The sequence below is a fragment of the Nematolebias whitei genome, chromosome 9 (assembly GCF_014905685.2).
Source record: "Nematolebias whitei isolate Nwh7 chromosome 9, NemWhi1, whole genome shotgun sequence".
NCBI lineage: Eukaryota > Metazoa > Chordata > Actinopteri > Cyprinodontiformes > Rivulidae > Nematolebias > Nematolebias whitei.
Window position 1 is genome coordinate 24,568,395 of NC_056506.1, and position 21,941 is coordinate 24,590,335.

Sequence of the window (21,941 nt, forward strand, 5' to 3'; positions counted from 1 at the left end):
ATAAGATGAGTAGTGACAGTGATTTTCTCAAGAGGTAATATCAACTGTAAAAATAAAAAGAAAATATTAGACCATTACCATAGTTGTATATCAGAATATGATTCCTTTACTCTATATTGCTGTACTTGTCAGATTACTTATGACAACACCATGACAAATGTGAAATTTTATACCGGATTTTGCTTTTGAAGTGCCACCCCAGGAATTTTGTGCCCCCACTACCATTAAATGGACACCTCTTTAAAAATGTATGGAGGAGCCACTGCTCAAAGACAAAGCACCTTCCTACATTATGATCTATTGGAAATTAGGGGAAAGTAAGAAATGTGTAAATCTCTGTTAGCACAAGTTAGCAGCAGCATGTTTCATAACCCAAAGCCTCTGTTTCATCAGTGGGGTTTCAGCTGCAATGCATGGATTAGGTTATTTTTACTGCAGATTATTGTTAAATCCACAGAACTCCACTTTAACAAATCCAAACGATTCCTTTAAAATCATGACTCCATTTCAGCACATTTTCTCACATTTCACCAAGATGACATTAAATGGATGATTTTGTCTTTTTTTTTTAAACCCGTACATGAGACAATATTCATTGATGAGTGTGTTTGAAGAGGATGGAAAAGTGGAAGGCATTTGAACCTAAAGACATCATTGGAGGCACGGAAATGTTTAGAAGATATGGCAGTCAGGTTTTTGGCCCAATTATTCAATGGCATTTTTGAGAGCGATCAAGTGCTTGAAGAATAGACAAGTGTGCTGATGCTTCATTTTAATAAACAAGGGTGATGTACAGAGTTGTAGCAACTACAGGGGGTTTAAATTGATAAGCCACAGGATGAAGAGCTGCTAGAGAGTTGTGGAAGCAAGACAGACAAGAGCAGCAGTATAGTTTCATGCTGAGAAAGAGCACCACATATGCCATCTTTAATTTAAGGATGTTGATGGAGAAGTACAGAGAGGGTCAGACAGAACTCCATTGTGTCTTCGTGGATTTAGAAAAAGCATATGACAGGCTGCAGATGGAGGAGGTGTGGCATTGCATGAGGACATTTGGAGTTGCAGAGAAGTATATTAGACTGGTACAGGACATGTATGAGGACAACAGGACAGTTGTGACACCAGTTATGTTGTATGGTCTGGAGACAGTGGCATTGACAAAAAGACAGGAGAAAGAACTGGAAGTGGCAGAAATGAAGATGTTGAGGTTCTTCTTAGGAGTGACAAGGCTGGATAAGATTAGAGATGAGCTCATCAGAGGTACAGCACAGGTTGAACAACTGGGAGATAAAGGTTAGAGAGGCCAGACTGAGATGGTTTGGACATGTCCAGAGGAGGGACAGTGGATATAATGGTAGAAGGATGTTAGAAAGGCAGCTGCCAGGAAAAAGACAAAGAAGAAGGCCAAAAAGGAGATCCATGGATGTGTATTCACATTTCAACAAGAAGACTCTATCCAGAGGACCTGACTTGACTTTTTTTGATATGTGGATACAGTTAGAGAGGACATGGACATAGTTGGAGTGAGGACAAAGGATGCAGAGGACAGAGTGAGACTGAGGAGTATGACTCGATGTGGAGACCCCTGAAGAGGGAACAGACGAAAGAAGAAGACTCTCAGAAAGTAATGAATGTACGTCCATAACTGATTAACTGTTGAAGTTAGCGTGATTCAAGATGGCTGCCACCACCAATCATCTTCAGTAAACACAAAATGTATTTATTTCAGTAACTTTTACAGATATTGAGCTAAAAATTGATGTGGTAGTAGATGAGAGTCATACCATTACATACTGTGTGGCAACAGGCTTTGCAAGATCTTTGTTTAGAACTTGGGCATGCAAGGCAGTGGTTGATACGCGTTCCTTTAAAGAACGATAATTATATTTAAAAAATTTGGTTGGTACTTTTTTGAAACATAAACAAAAATGTATTGTGCATATTAATCACAGCTGATATCACCTTGTCAACACAGCCTCTTGTGTCCATTTTTCAGTTTGTATGCTAAGCAATGCTAACTGGATTTAGCCTCTAATTGGCATCAATATTATTTTCCCAGCAAGATAAAAATGTGTATCTGATATTGATTTTTTTGGGGGGAACTGCTTCAGATTAGCATTTATTTATTTTTCCAACTTGTTTAGAACCAGCTAGAAGCTAATATTAATTTTGTGTCCCTGTTTTGTTAAATAACTTTTTTTGCAGCAGTGTTTTTACTTGTATTTCATCACCTAAATGTCCTCTTTGTCATTTTGTTCGTCAAGTAATTCTTCACAACTTGTCAGACACCAAGGTGTTCTTACCTTTTGGCGCTTGACAAATTGCGACATCTAAAGAATCATTTGTGGGGAGCATAAAAGAAAAAAAAATGTTGGTACCCAAAGCAGATTAGAGCAATCCTCTGCATCATAATCAGAGCCTCGTATGTTCTGTTTGTCTGAGTTTCTTTGGAACAAGTGCATTAAAAAACAAAAAGAGATTTGCATTGAAGTCAGGCATTTAGCAAGCACCAATTTTAGAAATCGTGTTCTCTTGCAAAGGGTGCTCATTAGAAAGGGCAATTTTTTGTATATTTTCATCTGAATGAATGTATTTGTCTCAGTACGCTTCATAATTTCTTTATTTTGTGCAAAAATATGTTTTGTTATTTAGAAGTCGTGCATATTTTTTGTCAGCTTTTTATAACATCCCTTCTGTTTCATCAAGCGAATAAAGCTCTGGATTTAAAAGACAGCGAGCTTGGAAAAATAAGGGACGGGGAACATGCTCGAGGCTTAAATAAGGTTTTAAATCTCTTTTTAAGCTTTGAGCCATCACCGTGACGTTACAATCACCATGCCTGATGAGTGGGAGCAGAAAAATAAACATTTAGTTTTTTTTTTTTTACGGACATTGATTAGATGCATGAGTGGCCTTTGCGCTTTAAGTTATCAAGTCAAATCGACGTGTGTGAATTCAGACAAAAAAACTAGCTGAGCATTAGAATATGTGTTTTTGGTTCCCTCCAGATGTAGCTCAGGTGAACACGCTCCTCTGTTACCACAGCTACAGCCAAGAAAGCCTCACATCATCAGTTTCTGAGATTTATTTGCACGTGCGCATTCACATCGATACGTTTTGAGCTTTTCTGCTGGCCCACTCTCACAGCTAACAACTGCTTCTTTTTGTCACATCAGTTTATCAGGTGAACTTCTCACAAAGCGAAGATTCATCAAGTTTTTTTTTTCTTTGCTTGCACACCGAGGGGAAAAGGATAGAAGGTTTTAGTTTAAATGTTCCACTGAGAGCAGAGGCGTTTAACGTTGCTGCTGCTGCTTAGAGGCTGATTCTGCTCGAGGCAGTCCGACAGCGAGCTAAAAACACACACATGCACATACACCCTGCACTCACACAAATGTTTTCCAGCAGTACAAAAGACGCGCTCATTTACTCTGCTTTCCCTCAACATAGACATTCGCAAATGCCAACCACCCTCCTCGTCTGCTTTCACAGTAGAAATCAATGGCTGCAGGAGCCGAGCTGGACAGAGCGGTTGTGGAAAAATAAAGAAATCAATGTAGCCTTATTAACTGAGCAGAGCTTCCTTTACTACTGACACACACAAAAATATATATCTGAGCGCCTGCATCTAACTTGATCTGTGTCAGTAAGTGATGGTGATGGTGCTGCTGGTTGTATGCAGGATGTGAGAGTGCAGAAGTAAGTGCACGTCCCTGAGCGATGGTGGCTGGTCTTTACGTCCAAACTGCTACTTTGTAGGTGTGCCCAGCATGTGTATGAATCAGAGTGAGTGTGGGTGAGGGTGTTTAGTGCTCTGAGACAATCACTCAGAGTTGGTGTGTTACTCTTGGGTCAGTGCCACGATGCAGGGCAGGTACCTTGGCCCCAGTCTATTTGTGGACAAAAGGATGCTCTAAGACAAATGATTTAGCACCTGTCAGTCAGAGAGGTGGGGTGAGAGCTGAGAAAAGACAGAGGTCAGCGTCTCAGGAAGGAAAGAAAAATGATTAACGCTTTCAGAGAACCTGTGTAGGGAGCAAAATGAGGAAAAGAGGAGAAGGAGCAAAGGACTGGAAATGTTCAAGCAGGGAAAAACAAGACAAGTGACAAAAAGTTGGACTGCAAGTAAATATACATTTTAGCTCTGGGTCATCAGATAGCTCAATTGCCTGTGAGCAATTTTCCCTGTGAAACGAGCTCCTATATCCGCAGAGTTGTCTGCCTAAGACCAGCTCGCGGGAACTGTGGCTGGCCTTGGGCCCTGCGAGCAGACCTTCCCTCATCACAAGAGTTGCCATAACAACGGATGAGGTCGACCCACACCGGTGGCAGCACAGGGACGTGAACTTTGTTTCTGCCTCCAGCACTTCAGCTGTCTGCAGCGCTTCCGACACATCAACACCCACCTCCCCTGGAAAAATCCTGACAGAACGTGCGGCACATCTTCTGTGTGCTGTGAATACTGAGCTGTGATTGCTCAGCAGAGGACGGTTTGTTTGGCCTGTGAAAATAAATTGCCACGTCAAGAATAAAAGTGGCAAATGCAATTTTTGAAATGCCCGAGTAAACAAACTTCAAGCTGATGTAGAGTGAAGTGCAGAATAATCTTTGTGGAGCTGATTGTAGAAGCTTGTTAGATGCTGGAGGTGAATATTAAAACTGATGGTCTGATCTTTGAAGGTCTGATCCATGTACACAATATTAAGCTTTAATCACCCAATTTACAGATTCTACCCCCCCACCCCCACACACACACACACACACACACACCAGCACAGACGCACAACCAATAAGGATATACAGCTGACCTAATTTCTTCACCGTAGACAGCACAGAGAGTCGCTGAACTGAAGAAGTTTTAAGTCGACTTAATGCACTGTCATATCATAATCAATATATTTTAACAGCCAGAACAGTTTACTGGATTTAAAAAAGTCTTACCTTTAAATCCCTAAATGTTATGGATTAGGGTTAAGGAGATTTTTTTCTAATGAAAACATTTTACTATGTCATCAAAAAAAAAAAGAAGAAGAAACAAAACTGTGAAAACTGAAACAGCTACAAACATTTCAACTTCTAGCTGCAGCAGAAAGCAACATAAATACATTTCCAGGCAGACAGTCTGCTGTGATGTGCTCTGACAGGCAGCTTAAAGTCCAAGTTGTTGAAACTTTCAGGACATCAGAGCAAACATCTGAGAAAACTCGAGAGACATATTTTAATCTGATGGGAACTGTTTTGTGTTTAAGTTTTGTGTCTTGTGATATTGTTACATCCCACTACGCATTTACCATTGCAGACACCAGTAGCAATTTCAGCCCCTTTTTGGGGGTGCTCAAGCACTCCTAAATTTTAACTCAGCACCCCTGAAAAATAAAGTTAAAAACATTTTTGTTTTGTTTTTTTTGTTGGGCGGTTCCGGGTTTGGGTTCTGTTCATTGCATTTATGATCTAATGCAGCAAAATAAACAAATTTAGAAGGTAACAGATCATTGTAATACTTGGTTTACTTACAAAATGACTTTAATTGCTGGATGTCCAGCCCCTGAGTTGCTGGCTTTAAGTAACTGTGCCCCCCTAAGCAGTTTAGTTGAATAGCCCTGATTCAGAGGGTAGAATACAGTTTATCCTATTTCCAAAACCTGAACGAAGTTTGGAAAAATGTAAAAGATGGATAAAGTCCTGCAGCCAACCTTATGATCAACTGAATACAGCAATGATAAACAGGATGTGCATGTTTATCTGTACGATGGCAACTGCAGGTATGCTTATTGGTTAAATTAAAGGTAAATGCTTAAAGCTAGTTGTGCTTTGTTTTGTGTGTAGATATATCTATGTTGCAACTTCTGGTTGCATAAATTTAGTTTTTGTTTAATATAATCAGTTACCTTCCTCCCACAGACCAAAAACATGCATGTTAGGCTGATTGGTAACTCTAAATTGTCCCTAGGTGTGAGTGAGAGAATGAATGGGTGGTTGACTCATTTGTCTCTATGTGTCCCTGTGGTTGACTTGTGTACCCCGTCCCTCGCACAGTGATTGCTGGAAATGGGCACCGGCGACCCTGTGACCCAAAGTGGAAGAAGCGGGTAAAAAGACAATGGATGGATGGATGGATGGATGGATGGATAATCAGTTACCACTAAACTGAATTTGTACAAAGCATTTAATAGGTTGTGTAATGTAAAGCAGAGTGCTATGTCTGTAGCATCTTAACTATCACGTCTGTATTGCACAGCACTAGCGTAGCGCAACGTCTTGTTGTGCCATACTCTATGAAATAGTTACTGAATCAAGTGTTACTTATGTAGGTAAACGTAGATGTTTAATAACATGTTAGAATACACCAGAATGCAGGAAATTACATCTACTTTATTCTAAATTTTCTGGGGGAGGACCCCAAGACCCCCCCCCCGGATGTCTTTCCCCCCCCCCCCCCCCCACCACATAATGAATGATTCTGCTGCAAATGGCCACCACGTTGTTCAAGCCAAAGAGTCATTGGCAGCATTGGGGGCTAAGCACCCCTAAAGGTCAGATTCTAGAATGGCCCCTGGCAGACACCATGTTTAATTATATTAAGTCAAATGTCTATAAAGGTAGATACTGTATCTTATCCAACCAATAAGCCATAAACCTAACCTTACCACAATGTAAATAAAAAAGTATGTTCAGGAAGCTCTGAAAAGAAGAAAGAGGGGAAGGCTGTGGGACCTGATGACATACGAGTGGAGGTTTGGAAATGTCTTGGAGAGATGGTAGTGAAGTTTTTGACTCAAATATTCAACGGCATATTTGAGGGTGAATAAACGCCTGAGGAATGGAGAAGAAGTGTGCTGGTGCCCATTTTTAAGACCAAGGGTGATGTACAGAGTTGTAGCAACTACAGGGAATTAAGTTGATGAGTCACAAGTTAAAGATCTGGGAGAGAAATTTGGATGCAAGACTTAAACAAGAGCAGCAGTATTGTTTTATGCTGAGAAAAAAACACCACAGATGAAATCTTTATTTTGAAGATGCTGATGGAGGAGTACAGAGGGGGTCAGAAAAAATTTATTTGTGACTTTGTGGATTTAGAAAAAGCATAGTACAGGGTGCTGAGGGATGTGTGGTATTGCCTGAGGAAATTGGGATTTGCAGAGAAGTATGTTAGTCTGGTACAGGACATGTACGAGGACAGCGGGATATGTGCTGTAGGAGAGACAGATAACTTCAAGGTGGAGGTGGGAGTGCATCAAGGATCAGCTCTGACCTCCTTCTTGTTTGGTCTTGTGTGGATTGACTAACAGATGAGGTCAGGCAGGAATCCACGTGGACTATGATGTTTGAAGATGACATTGTGATCTGTGGTGAGAACAGGGAACAGGTGGAAGAGAACTTGGAGAGGTGGAGGTATGCACTTGAAAGAAGAGGAATGAAAGTCGGTCATAGTAAGACAGAGTACATGTGTGTGAATTAGAGGGAGGCTGGTGGAACAGTGAGGCTACAAGGAGCAGAGGTCACAAAGGTGCAGGACTTCAAGTACTTGGGGTTCACTGTCCAGGAAAACAGGGAGTGTGGTAAAGAAGTGAAGAAGAGAGTCCAGGCTGGATGGAGTGGATGGAGAAAAGTTCCAGGAGTGATTTGCAACAACAGGGTGTCAGCAAAGGTCAAAGGAAACGTTTTCAAGACAGTGGTGAGACCAGCTATATTGTATAATAATAATAATAATAATAATGTCATCACAATGTCAGCACTGTATGTTTCCATACAATGGCGAAATTAGTCTCTGCATTTAACCCATCCACCACCAGGTGGTGCAGTGGGCAGCTATTGAAAGCGCCCGGGGGGCATTTTGGGGATGAGGCGTGCTGCCCAGAGACGCCACGTGATGTGCAGTGACTGGGGATCGAACCTGGGACTTTTGGGTCCCAAGCCGGCTGCCCTGGTCTGGAGACAGAGACATTGACAAAAGACTGGAGACAGAACTGGAAGTGGCAGAAATGAAGATGCTGAGGTTCTCCTTAGGAGTTACAAGGATGGATAAGATTAGGAATGAGATCATCAGTGGTACAGCACAGGTTGAACAACTGGGAGATAAAGTTAGAGAGACCAGACTGAGATGGTTTGGACATGTCCAGAGGAGGGACCATGGGTATATTGGTAGAAGGATGTTAGAAACGCAGCTGCCAGGAAAAAGACAAAGAGGAGATATATGGATGCAGTTAGAGAGGACATGGAGGTAGTTGGAGTGAGGACAGAGGATGCAGAGGACAGAGTGAGATGGAGGAGGATGACTCTGTGTGTTGACCCCTGAAGAGGGAAATGCTGACAGAAGAAAAATGTCAGAAAGTAATGAATGTACATTTACAACTGATTAATTGTTTAAGTTAGCTTGATTCAAGATGGCTGTTCTGTTAATCAACCCCAGTAAACACAAAATTTATCTAGTTCAGTAACTTTTACAGATACTGAGCTAAAATTGATTTGGTAATAGATAAGAGTCATGCCATTACACACTGTGTGCTAACAGGCTGCGTGAGATCTTTGTTCAGAACTTTGGCATGCAAGGATGTGGTTGAAATGTGTTCCTTTAAAGAACAATAATTATTTTTAAAAATTTGGTTGGTACACTTTTATAAGTAAACAAAAAATAAGCATTTTGCGTATTAATCACAGCTGACGTCACCTTGTCAATACAGCCACATGTGCCCATTTTTCAGTCTGTATGCTAAGCAATGCTAACTGGATATATCCTCTAATTCATATGTGTCAAAGTCAAGGCCCGGGGGCCAAATGTGGTACTCGTTGACAGCTGGCCCCCAAGATGATATATGAAACATAAAATACTTCTATCTCTTTAATTTTTTTCAGTAATCTTTGATGAAGATGTCAAAAGCACAACAGAGAACATCAAATGAGACCAATCAAACTCTTGTTGAGGAACCTGTGACCAAGAAAATATGTTGGGTATCTGATTTGAGTTAATGTAGTTTCTGAAATTGGCCCTTAGTCTGAAAAAGGTTTTTATTTTGGCCCCCTTTTGTAAGTGAGTTGGACACCCCTGCTAATTGGCATCAATATTCATTTCCCAGCAAGAAAGATACTTGAAGAAAAAGGTGTTTCTAGTATTGACTATTTTTTGGAACTGCTTCAGGTTATCATTTATGTATTTTTCCAACTTGCTTAGTATAAGCTAGAAACTAATATTAACGTTGTATCCTTGTTTGATTAAAGCACATTTTTTGCAGATTGACTCCAAATGTGCAGTGAGTTTCTATGCAGTCAGATGACCTGCTCCCAAACTAAATGTAAAATTTCAGTGTTGCAACTATTCAGACACCAAATTGTAAGAAATTGAAAGATTTTGCTTGAAATCACATTGAATTGACAGGTTTGCAAATGTCGCCCAAATGTTGAACAAATATTGAACCAACTCTCAAGAGAATTTGGGCCAAATGTCGTTGGGATTGAACATAACTAACACACCACTGTTGTATGACATTCTCACAGAAAATTATACATTTCTGAGACTTGTGACTGCCACTTAACTGTTTTGAGAATGCTGTTTCACTGAGGATGATCAAAATGGACAAAGTGATCTTTTACTAAAAGTTTAACAGCAGGTCAAAAACATTTTATTTGAATTTTTAGGAACCAGTTGTCTGTAAATCAATAATAGTGAGCAATAATTTAAAGAAGCAAGCCGTTGTTTCTTTCTTTCAGCTTGCAGACCCACTAACTCCATCAGTTATATTCATATATCTTTGCTTTCACACTTAATGTGCTATGTCACTGACAATCACTGGATTTTTTTGTTTTGTTGTTGTTGCTCTCTAAACAAAAAGCAAAGCATAGGGATGCTATTTTTCTACATGGCAGGGTGTTATTTTCATTAATCTTAGGCTCACATCCTTACAATGAAAGAAAAGAAGAAGAAAAAAGAAAACCCAGACAGAGGGTGTGTGTTATATTCTTAGACAGGGCAGTCGAGTACTTTTCTCTATGGTTCCCTTTGGATTCAAGCTTAAGCTTTTTAGGAGACGTCTCACTGTGAAAAGTAACAGTAATGTCAGACCAAGGTCCTATTCAAAACTCAATTTAGGTGATTTGTGTCTCTCACAATGGAAACACATATATTTTATCCATGCTTGTTTGGCTAACCCCAGAGAAGAAACGTTTTTGTTAATAAGTGTGAGACAACGATTGAACAGTTTATGTAGGTCACATTGTATTAATCTGGCTAGCGATCCCCATAAGTGCTCTAAATCAAATATGGTACATTAAATTCCAGTTTGTTGCTCATTGGCTTAATAATGCTGTGTGGGTGCACTGGGAGCATTACATTTCAGACACTAAAACAGTGATCAGAGTGCTTTTAGACATGGACACTAAATTACCCCTCTGGATTAAAACATAACAAATGGGACGTGCTTGATATCAGTCAGCCAGTGCAGATCAAACACTTAATCAGTTGCAGTTTATTTCAGGCACTGGCCCTTTTCATCGCTCGACTTCAATGAGATCTGTGCACATTCCTGTAATTAATAAAGTAGATGATCCAATCAGTCAAGTAAAAGCTATCCATCTTAGTGGCTCAAACTGAAACAAACTAGATATTAGCATGTAAGATGGACCCAATGGGATAAATCTTTAATGGCAACATGAGACTTCAACTTGGACCACTGAGGCGACTGATGCTCTACTGGAAGAAGCTTCTGTGGGCAGGTGAAACTGTTTTAGTAGCGCATACTGACTGACTCAGGGTAACATTTCAAATTGTAATATATCTCCAACTCCGAGTGATCTGTTGCTGAGGTACAAGTGCAAACGCTGCTGGGCGACATGTTATTGGGCAGGGAGTATGAGGCCGTTTAGGTGTGAGCAGTCAGCCAGAACAATAAATCTCTTCCAGGCGGTACAGAAAACTCCAAAAAGGTACATGGATGAGTTGCTCTGTGATAGGTTTATATCAAAAGAAACCATTGCTTTTACGTGCAGCAAGCATGCTTATGCTGGTTGTGATCAGATCATCAGAGCTAGTCACCACGTGAGGTTTACTACAAGGAGGTAATTGTGGTTTCTGGGCTTATGGGGTTCAAAATTAACCCTGGTTGTCTTTGCTGCACATTTTATACGAGTGTGTTCAGAAGACAGAGACAGAACTGCAGAAGGGATGTGAATGTGTTTGTGCATGCATTAAACAGACAAGAGAAAGGTCCTTGAGGCAACCTGCAAATCTTTTATCACATCTTTAATTTATTGAAGCCCATAATAGAAGCTGCTGCAATTTCACTGAATAGACACAGCTGAATAGTAATCAGCCAGGGGATGAGGAGATATGCTTAACGGTCTCTTTCTTTTTTGTCAATCCTCCCTTGCCATTTGACAATCTCCTCCTTATTCAATCTATCCCCGGCTACTGTCATTGTCTGTTTTTAGAAAACACTACGGTAGTAGATGGAAGGTTTTAAATTGTGCACTTTGTGGGAGTGATAGTCACTTCCTTTCCTGTCGTCTTTTCTCTGCAGGATTTGTCTCCAAAGGCTGGAAACGTCATGGGTCTCTTGTTGTTCTCCAGACTGATACTGATCATCTTGGTTTTCATTCCACAATGGTCCCTGGGTTGTCCCTCTGGATGCCGCTGCTACAGCCTCACAGTGGAGTGTGGATCGCTTGGGATAAAAGAAATCCCACAGGGGGTCCCGTTCATCACAGAGGTCAGTCGGACAAACAACAATAAGTTAGAACCCTCTCTGCGAGTCCGCTGTAGCTGATCCAACTAACCTACATCTGCAATTTTCAGTTGACTTCCCCTTCATCCTTTCTTATTACCCTGAAATGATTGTGGTAAATCAATTTCCTGTGACCCCTCTTTGGAGTAAAGCCTAAAGGAGGGGTCGCGCTGTTGGCAATTATTCATCCTTCCCTCAAAATGACTCTCGCACACACCCACCGATCATCTGTTAAGAAGATGTTTAACATTACACCGTCTTCTCCTCCTGGGTTCAGGCCCTCCAACATTACCGCAGCTCATGAATATTGATGAAAAGCAAGTCCCGCATAAATTGTTCCATTAACCTCAATCAGCAAGCCTATCTCGTCGATCATACCTCACCGTGATTTGTGATGAAGGCACATTACCAATTAGGCTGGCACCCATGGACTGTGCATCAGAGCAACAAAGCACTTCTTGTAGCATTCAAATCAATCAAATGTTGCTAAATGCCTCAGCAAAGTTCAACAAAAGAACAACAAAACTGGAGACATTTTATTGCAAAAGTTGTTGGTCAAGTGATTTTGCAGCAGCTCATTATCACACTCTGCCTAAAGGTGAAATGTGGACAATAATGTTTTTGCTTCTCTATGTGTGTGTATGTGTGTGTTTGTGTGTGTGTTTAATATCTCATGAACCACTGAACCAATTTGTTATGAAAGTAATAATTGAATGTACATCTACCACGGATCAACTTTTAAGTTGTGTCAGTCAAATCCAAGATGGCCTCTACAGGTAACTGAACCTCATGAAAGACAAAAGTTGGTATAACTCAGCATATTCTGCAGATAATGGGCTAAAATTCAGTAGTGCCTGAAATTTATCCCCAACTCTTACTTTAAGCTTGAATAGATTGAACAAGATCATTATTCAAAACTTTAGCATTAAATGGTAAATGGACTGTACTTATACATCACCTATCGATCTTGTCAAGACGTTCAAAGCACTTTACACTACAATCTGAGTATTATTGAGTATTAGTCGTGGCGAATGGTCATGGCAAGATGGTGCCAGTGTGTTTGGCGAGTCGTTTACCGCTCTTTATTTTTCTGTTTTTATTGTTGTTTCTGTGCTGTTTTTCTGATGTGAACTCTCTACTGGTGTATGATCGCCAAACCCTTTTGGGGCTTCGTCTGCCAACTGCAAAAGTTTTATATTGCTGTCATGAAAAGCACGGTTCTTTGCCACCACTGTTGGCCAAAGTTCCATCTTACCTGTGTCGGGCACCATACCCCCCTCTTCGGAGAAGGCGTCACTGGCGTCGAGGTAAACGCAGCGGGCTCTTGGTAAGGCTGAGGACTGGTTTGGCAAAATCGCTGGGAATCTTCCTCTCCCAGCTTGGATCAGTCCCTGGACTGTATGCTTCTCGCACTCCTTGGACCCTGTTGATTCCTGGCTGGTACCTGTTATCGACTCAGATCAACGCTTCTTTCCTCCATGTCTCACTCCTCCACATCTGCGCTGGCGAGGTGCTAACCTCGGAAATCTGCGACACCTTGCATGGATTACTCCTTCTTCTGCTTCACCGGACCCAGTTCCCATCAAGATAGGTCTGGTAAATGCAAGAACTGTTGCAAACAAAACTTATCCTGAAGGATTTTTATTCGTCCCAGGGTTTGGACTTTCTCTGCGTGACTGAGACTTGGATTTATCTGGGTGAGTCCAGTGTTTTTTCAGAACTATTACCCCAAGGTTGCTCATATTTTAATATCCCAAGGTCCTTGGGTCGTGGAGGATTATTTAGTATTGGCGATTATTTATAAATCAAGTTTTGACTGTAAGCAGCTGTCCCTCCCGACTGCGTTTTCTACCTTTGAACTGAGCATGTTTGAGTTGGGCTGCTCTCCTCCGCTTCTGTGCGCCATCATCTACCGGCCTCCTAAGTATAATAAGGACTTCATACGGGACTTTTCTGATTTCTTGGGTGATTTTACGTCCAAATATGAGTAAATTTTAATTATTGGAGATTTTAATATTCACATGTGTTGCACTGGAAAGCCGCTGGTGAAGAATTTCTTAGATGTAGTGGATGCTTATGGCCTCACTCAGTCAGTGAAGGGCCCAACCCATGAACGTACACACACCCTGGACCTTGTTTTATCTTATGGTTGATCTATTTTTAACTTGGAAATTGGTGATGCATTGTTTTCAGACCACATGCCTGTTTTATTTGATTTTATTTCTTGTTTCTAAACCTGTTACGTCCTGTGCTCCTGCTTGACGCTGCCGTGTTTTTAACTCATCCTCTGCTGCCCATTTTTCCACTGTCTTTAATCGTTTAGTCACAGCTCTCTGTGTCTCTCAGCACTGAGGAGCTTTCCTTATATTTTGATTCTTTATGCAATACTGTATTGAATGATGTGGCCCCGATTAAAACCAGGCGATCAAAGCCAAGATCAGACCCATGGTTGAGTGACCATACCCGTGCCATTAGACAGGAATGCAGGAGAAATGAACGCAAGTGGAGAAATGATATACTCCAAGTCTCTTTTGGTATACTGAGAGAGAGTTGGCGTTGCTATCAACGAGCTGTGAAAACAGCCAGAGTAAAATATTTCTCTGATATTATTGCTGCTAACTCTCACAACCACCGTGTTCTTTATAATACAATCAACACTGTCCTCAATGCACATGAACCGGTCCCTCTTGAAGCATCCAGAGAACTTTGTGATAAGTTTCTTCATTTTTTTCTTGGACAAGGTTATTAACAGTAGGGCTTGTATTGCTTTTCCATACCCTGATCCTTCCATCTCAGTCCCCTGTCCTGCTGTTTTTGATCATTTGGAGCCTATTTCCCTCTCCTATCTAGAGAAACTTGTCACCAGTATGAAATCATTGGGTTCTCCCCTTGATGTTGTTCCTCCATATTTTCTTAAGGAGGTATATTCTACAGTTGGCTCCTTTATCTTAAAAGTTATCAACAGCAGTTTGATGTCTAGTGTGGTACCAAGCAATTTCAGACATTGGTGCAGCCATTGTTGAAAAAACCTGGCCTTGATCCATCCTCTTTGTCAAACTTTAGGCCAATCTCCAAGTTACCCTTTATATCTGAAATTTTGGAAAAAGTTGTTTACACACAGCTGAAGGCATTTTTGGATGAATTTAAAATTTTGGAGGTTTTCCAGTCTGGTTTTAAAATGTACCACAGCACTGAATCTGCTCTTTTAATGGTTTTTAATGACATATTTTTAGCACTGGATTCTGGAAACTGTGTTTTACTTGTCCTTTTAGATTTAGCAGCTGCTTTCGACACAGTTGACCATGACATTCTCATCTCCAGACTGGGGCAGTGGGTGGGCATCACTGGCTCAGCTCTGCAGTGGTTTAGGTCCTACCTTTCTGATAGAAGTTTCAGTGTGATGATGGATAAATTTACCTCTGCTTCTGCTGCCCTCCTCTGGGGGGTACCCCATGGCTCTATTCTTGGTCCTCTCTTGTTTTCTCTTTATCTTCTGACACTGGGTTCTATTTTCAGAAAGCATGGTGTGCAGTTTCATTTATATGCAGATGACTGTCAAGTCTACTTCCCTTTGAAACAACATGGCTCCACTCAGTCTCTCCTGGACTGTCTTGATGACATTAGAGGATGGACGGCACTTAATTTCCTCCATTTTAATGAAAAAAAGACTGAGGTTATGGTCTTTAAGTCCTGTGGCCCTAGCAGTTTCTCCACCTTGGATTTTTTCTCTTTGGCCCCATATGAAAAATTCATTGTGACAAATTTAGGAGTGAAAATGGACCCCTGCCTGAAACTTGACTGCCATGTCAACAACGTGGTTAAGTCCTCTTTCTTTCAGTTGAGGCGCCTGTCAAAAATCAAGCCCCTGCTTTCTAGACACCACTTACAGACAGTAATCCACGCTTTTATTACTTCATACCTGGATTATTGTAACTCTCTTTTGATAGATGTCCCTTCACTGGCTTCCTGTCCAGTTTTGAATTAATTTTAAAGTTCTATTGTTTGTTTTTAAGTGTTTGAACGGTTTTAGTCCCCCTTATTTGTCTGAACTGCTTCACTTTTACATACCATCACGTGCTCTTAGATCCTCTGACCAGATGCTTTTAGCAGTCCCGAAAACCTTTTATAAATCCAGAGAAGACAGAGCCTTTTCAGCTCTGGCTCCTAAACTGTGGAATGAGCTGCCACTGGAGATCAGGCAGGCCCTGTCACTTTCTGTTTTTAAAACTCATTTAAAACCACATGTTTTTTCATTGGCTTTTAACCTAGAGTGAGACAGCATCTGTGTCTTAATGTTGTATTCTTTTACCTAGGATGTTCTGATTATTTTTTTAATATATATTTAGGTGTTTTTATTGTTTTACTGTTTTTTATTTGTTTATAATTTTGTACAGCACTTCGGAAGGCTGCTTGTTGTATTTAGAGTGCTTTAGAAATAAATTGGTATGGTATGGTATTGTAATCTGTGCCCTCATTTACCCGTTCATACAACTCTACTGTCTTCTATCTACACTCTACTAGCATTACTAAGAATGATTCTTTGTAGAGATCTACAAAGACTAATCAGTGCTTTGGATCACATTCATACACTGATGGGACACACATCGGAAACAATGAGAGGTTCAGTGTCTTGCCCAGAGACACTTCAGCATGTGACTGCTGGTGGAATCAAACCCCCAACTCTGCCATTGGAGGATGATTGCTCTAACCACTCAGCTGCAGCTGCTCATTATCTGCTGGAGTCAACGTCATCTGTGTATTAGCAAAAAATTATATAAACCACCCGATGGATTTTATTGAAACTCACAGAAATTATTCATTAGATGAACATCTATAGTTAATACTACCTTTTGTAGCTGCCCCATTCAAGATGGCCACTACAGACAACTGACCTTAGAAAACACAGAAAAATGAGTATAACTCAGTCAGTTTGAAATTTGGCAGGCATTGATCAAGGAATGCAGTGTGGTTGTACCTGTGAGTCATTCCAAAAATTTACTTTAAGTGCAACATCTTGTGCAAATATCTTGAAAATTTTGCATTAACTGTCCGTTAGCAAAATAAATCATGAACCACAGGGCAGATTTTAATGAAATGTTCCTACAATATTTATTCGATGTACATCTACAACTGATTACTTTTGAGATTAAATTCATTTCAAGATGGCCACCACAACAACTAATCAACTTTAGCTAACACAAAATTTGCTATAACTCTTTAAATTGTACAGATATTAGGCAAAAGCAAAAATTGTATGTAGAAGTAGCTGAAAGTCTTTTACAGCACTTAGTTCAAAGACTCCCAGATTGCAAAATCCCCTATGAAATCCATGGGTGCCTATGATATAATATAAAATATTTCTTTCAATGTTTGACAAAATAACTATAACTCAACTGTTTCTCAACATAAGTTTTCCTCAATTTATAACTCTGGCAGCAGGTTTTTAGTTGCTTTTTGAATTGCTTACATTTATGACATTTATTTCCCTGCAACAACAAACAAATAAGTAACATTCACTTCTTTTAGAAAAATAATATAACATTTTATCTTCCTTTGATCAAACTGCTCATTTTATTTACCCTGTCTTCCACAAAGACAATCTTCCTCCAGGACAACATCATAATGCAGATCCGTCTTCAGGACCTGAGTCGCCTGAGAAGCCTCCATTACTTGTATCTCCAGAACAACAGCATCTCAGCCTTGGAGCCTGGGGCCTTCCTTGACCAGGGCCATCTACTGGAACTGGCCCTCAATGGTAACCTCATCCACCTGGTCACCCCTGACATGTTTCGAGGTCTGGAGCACCTTCGTATCCTCTACCTAGCTGGCAACCAGATCACTCGCATCCAGGACCACACCTTCAGGGGACTGCAGGTTCGGTTGTGTGAGCTGGCAAAACATGATGCAAATTCTTGATGGACATTTTGATTTTAGAACACTAACAACTAAATGTAAAATGTCTTTATATAGATAAAGCAGAATGACACCTACAAATAAACAGTAAAGTCACGTTTTGACAGCATGTCTTTCTGGTCCTTATTAGACAGTGACAAAGCGTGGAACAAATTATCCAGCTGTCTGCATTTAACAGTTCTATGTCTCCTTGAATTTGCATTTGTTAGCCTTTTTTTCTTATCTTCCTCTCCTTTGTGTCTTTCTTCCATCTGCAGCGACTGCAGGAGCTTCACCTGCAGGAGAACAGCATTGAGATGCTTGCAGAGCATGCCTTGTCTGGCTTGTCGTCTCTGGCCCTGTTGGACCTCAGCAGGAATCACCTTCGCACCCTTGGAGCCTCGTTCCTCAAACCACTTGTCAGCCTGCAGGTGCTCCGTATCACAGGTACAGAATTGGTAGATCATACTTTTTAAAAATAATACGGTTATCAGAATTGACGCCATGTTAATATTGCACTAAAGTACTGCCATTTGTCCCTGTGGGTAAATTAATCCTAATGGACTGACTGGTGTTGAAAAAAATTAAGTCGTTCTATATTTTACACATCAAATAATTTTCCCAATTAAAGACCTGCTCTGTAATCAGGGATGCCACTTTTAAAAGTTTAAATATCCAGTTAAAGAGGCTTCTTTAATGGAAGTGTGCTCCAATTTGCTTTATAAACTCTTCCTTCCTCACATTTTTAAGTCAGACTAACTATTTCTGTTACTTTCTCCAACACACAACCGAACATTCACACACACTTCTTACAGTAACTGGCTATTAGTGCACAAGAGTCTGAGATAAAATCTCTCTTTGTTTCTTTTAGGGCTTGATCTTTCTTTCTCTATTCATGTGGCAGCTGTCATTTCATTGTGCCTGAGTGTTTGGTTTTCACAAGGATCTTTTTCATTTCCAACAAACATGAGGTCAAATATACTCTTGGGTCATAATGCCCTGCAATGGACTCAACAAAGTTTAGTCATAGTTTAAGTACCATTTGTAAGATGATTATAAGATGACGTTAACCAATGATGAATGTTTTGGAATGTTTATAGAAATTTTTTTTCATTGTGGCTTAAATAAAACCGTTTAAAAAAGCCATGTTTTATGGTTTAGTGCAAGCATAACCATTGGGTCCTTCTCCTCATTTTAAACGAAAAATAATCTAACAAAAAAAAACTAATAACACTTTAAAGATATTAGTGTTTTAACAAGCTATTAAAATATTTTTTTCCTGGATTCATCAAATTGACGTACTGTTTGTTAGTGATTAAAAAAATAAAAATAAAGCACCATTAATCCATTCCCAACCATAAATAGCAAGTTGTTTTTTTTAGAAAACTATTCAAATTGGCAGTGCTTAAGTTAAGCCATATCACTTACTGACTTACAAGCTTTAAAAACAATCTTGGTGATCTTGTTAGTGCTGGTGGGAAGACTCTATGCTTCTACATCTTGAATTATCTTTAAAAGGTATTCAGTTTTAGATGTATGAACTACTTATTTTCTGAAAAAATAATTTGAAACTGTCCCGTGGTTCATGGGATATTTAGCTAACAGACAGTCTGATAATTAGAAAAAATATGAATAAAGATTATTTGTAATTTGTTAGCACTTGCAGTTTATATTAAGACTGACCACACCAGTTCTAAGCTCAGTGGTTATAAAATTGACCGAGTTATAGCCATTTCTGTGTTTTCCAAGTCTAGTTAGCTGTGGCAGCCATCTTGAATAAAGCAGACTTCAAAAGGTAATTTGTAATAGATATACATAAAATAATTACTTTACTAGAGTTTTATTATAATCCATCCAGCAATTCATGAGATATTTTGCTAATAGACAGACAACTAATGAACACACAGACATAAGCAATTACTTGATCACCTGCTTTTCATGCATTTTGTGTGAAAATTAATTAGAAATGAATTCCCATTGAAGGCCCATGGGGTATACAGTATAAGAAGGCTTTGCTTCTGTAATCTTGTTACTCTTGGTATAATACATGTTCACCATCTGCTCCTGTTTGTTTGTTTTAGAGAACCTGTGGCGCTGCGATTGCGCTCTTGGTTGGCTGAGAACCTGGATCAGTGAAGATGGACAGCGTCTACTGAGTTCGTCAGAGCAACGTCGGCTGATGTGTGCTGAGCCCCCCCGTCTTTCCCACCTCAGCCTGGTAGAAGTGGCCCCCAACAGTCTGGTGTGCATCCCACCTGTGGTGCAGCTCGAACCCAGTCATCTAACTGTCCGACTTGGAGAAAGCCTCAGAGTCTCATGCCAGGCCTCAGGATACCCTCAGCCTCAGGTGACATGGAGAAAATCGTCCCATGGGAAGCCCCAGTTATCACCTCGAGGTCTGTTCCAAGAGCTGGGCCCCAATGGGGAGCTGTTCAGGCCTCCAGCTGGGGGAGTGGTGACAGCTCTGCCCAGCAGTAGAGAGATCAAGGTGGGAGGTGCAGGAGGAATCCACGGGCTTGTGCGTGGGACTGAGGAAGGAGGTGAGAGGGACAGCTTTGATCCAGACATGGGCAGTGGCATGCTGTTCCTCAGTAATGTGAGTGTAGCACATGCTGGGCGCTACGAATGTGAAGCCTGGAACCCAGGTGGTATGGCTAGGGTGACATTTCACTTGGCTGTCAACATGTCCTCTTCCTCATATTCATCCCATTTCTGGTCTCGGTTAAACACACACTCTTACGTTTCTTCTTCGTCCAATTCCCTCTATCAGCCAGAAGTCCTAGATGTTAGCCAGGAGCCATTGTTTGAGCAGGAGAGCATGGACTTTAATGCCCTGGGTCCTGCCACGCAGACTGCCATTGCTATTGGAATTTCATTGTTGGCACTCACTGCTGTTCTTCTCTTGATAATGATCTACAATCGTCACCAGCAGTACCAAAAAGAGGACAGTGGTTCCTACTGTACCAGCAAGGAAGAGAGCATTCTCTATGTAAAAGACTACTCTGATGGACCCACCACCTTTGCTCAGCTCGAAGAGTACCGTGATGACCACGGCCATGAGATGTATGTACTCAACAGAGCCAAACCAGTTGTAGGCTCAAATTCATCCAGGTGTACCATGATAAGTGGATTTGTCCAACAGAAGGGCATGAAGGAAGCTCTTCTGGAGCATGAAATGGTCCAGACACTGACAAGATCAGGAGGAATGGGGATTTGCAGGAACCCAACAGAAGGTGGAGAGGGGCCCCTAACAACAGATCCAGAGGAGCTCTTCCTGAGTCAGAATCTCCTGTTTGGATCACAAGTTGCCTACGAGATCCACTGCTGAAGTATCTTTACTGTTGCTGTCATGTGAAATAAAAGGTTGAAGGATTTTTATCAAGATCCTGGAAATACTCTTGCTGCAATGATTTCATGCATCATATTATCTGGCTTTCAACAGAGGAGGGTAAGTCATGTAGTAAGGGGGGTATGCAGCCTTCCAAATATCCTATTTTAACTGACTGGATGATATTAAAATGGGTCAGGGGGATGGACAGTGGTAATTATGGAGAAAAGAACAAATGAACCATACTTTTCAGTCTCCAAATAAACCCTTTAAAGAAAATCACAAGTGGCTGACCTCACTAGATACAAAAGTTCAAATGAACGCTTGCAAAGGAGGCTCACAAAACTGTGCAGTGTGCAGTTGTAACATATGTGACAAGTTAATCCATTTTTCTACCAATGTATTTCTTTAAGTTTTATTTTATGTATGGTTTGTGTCTTCTGTAAATGAAATGCAGTTAATTTTCTACATGAAGTAGAGTTAGGGCAATCGTTTTACTGAAACTGTATCATTTGCATATGTGTGAGTGGGTGGTTTGAGGTGATTTAAAAGGGTCATTCTGGATGTGACATGTTTTTGATGTTGAGTAGAACTGAAATGTTTCATTTTTCATAATGTGTCAGGTGCGTATGTTAATTCCACTGAACAAGGAATTAGTATGTTTAGAGTTGCCAATTTGGAAAGGCTCTCAAAGTCCATTCATTTTTGAAGTTATGTTCTGTCAAATGTCAATAGCTTGCCTCATCAGGTAGGCTAGTCAGTGAAAAATTTACTTAGCCACTAGTGAAATGATACCTTTAGCAGCATCACAACGCCAACATTTATATTCTAGCGACTCACACGTGCTAGCATTAAGAACACAATGGAGTCTCACTCATATAACATCACACTTTGTGTTTGGTACACACTTTCTATGTTCCCCTACAGGAAGTGCTTTTCCCCTTGTACAGACTGGAAACAATGTCTGACTCATGGTGTCAGTTTACAGCCAAAATCAGAGACCTTAA

General features: G+C 40.6%; 1 protein-coding gene across 1 annotated transcript in view; it reads left to right on the top strand.

Annotated features, from left to right (window-relative positions):
• The window catches only part of lrrc24 (leucine rich repeat containing 24), a 28,121-nt gene extending 7,070 nt beyond the window's left edge, over positions 1 to 21,051 (top strand). The window contains exons 2-5 of the mRNA XM_037681581.1: positions 11,511 to 11,699; positions 17,310 to 17,588; positions 17,885 to 18,053; positions 19,688 to 21,051. Coding sequence (XP_037537509.1) covers positions 11,538 to 11,699; positions 17,310 to 17,588; positions 17,885 to 18,053; positions 19,688 to 20,934 — 1,857 coding nt within the window. The 5' untranslated portion in view covers positions 11,511 to 11,537 and the 3' untranslated portion in view covers positions 20,935 to 21,051. The remainder of the gene's footprint in view (positions 1 to 11,510; positions 11,700 to 17,309; positions 17,589 to 17,884; positions 18,054 to 19,687) is intronic.
• Positions 21,052 to 21,941: the final 890 nt, after the last annotated feature.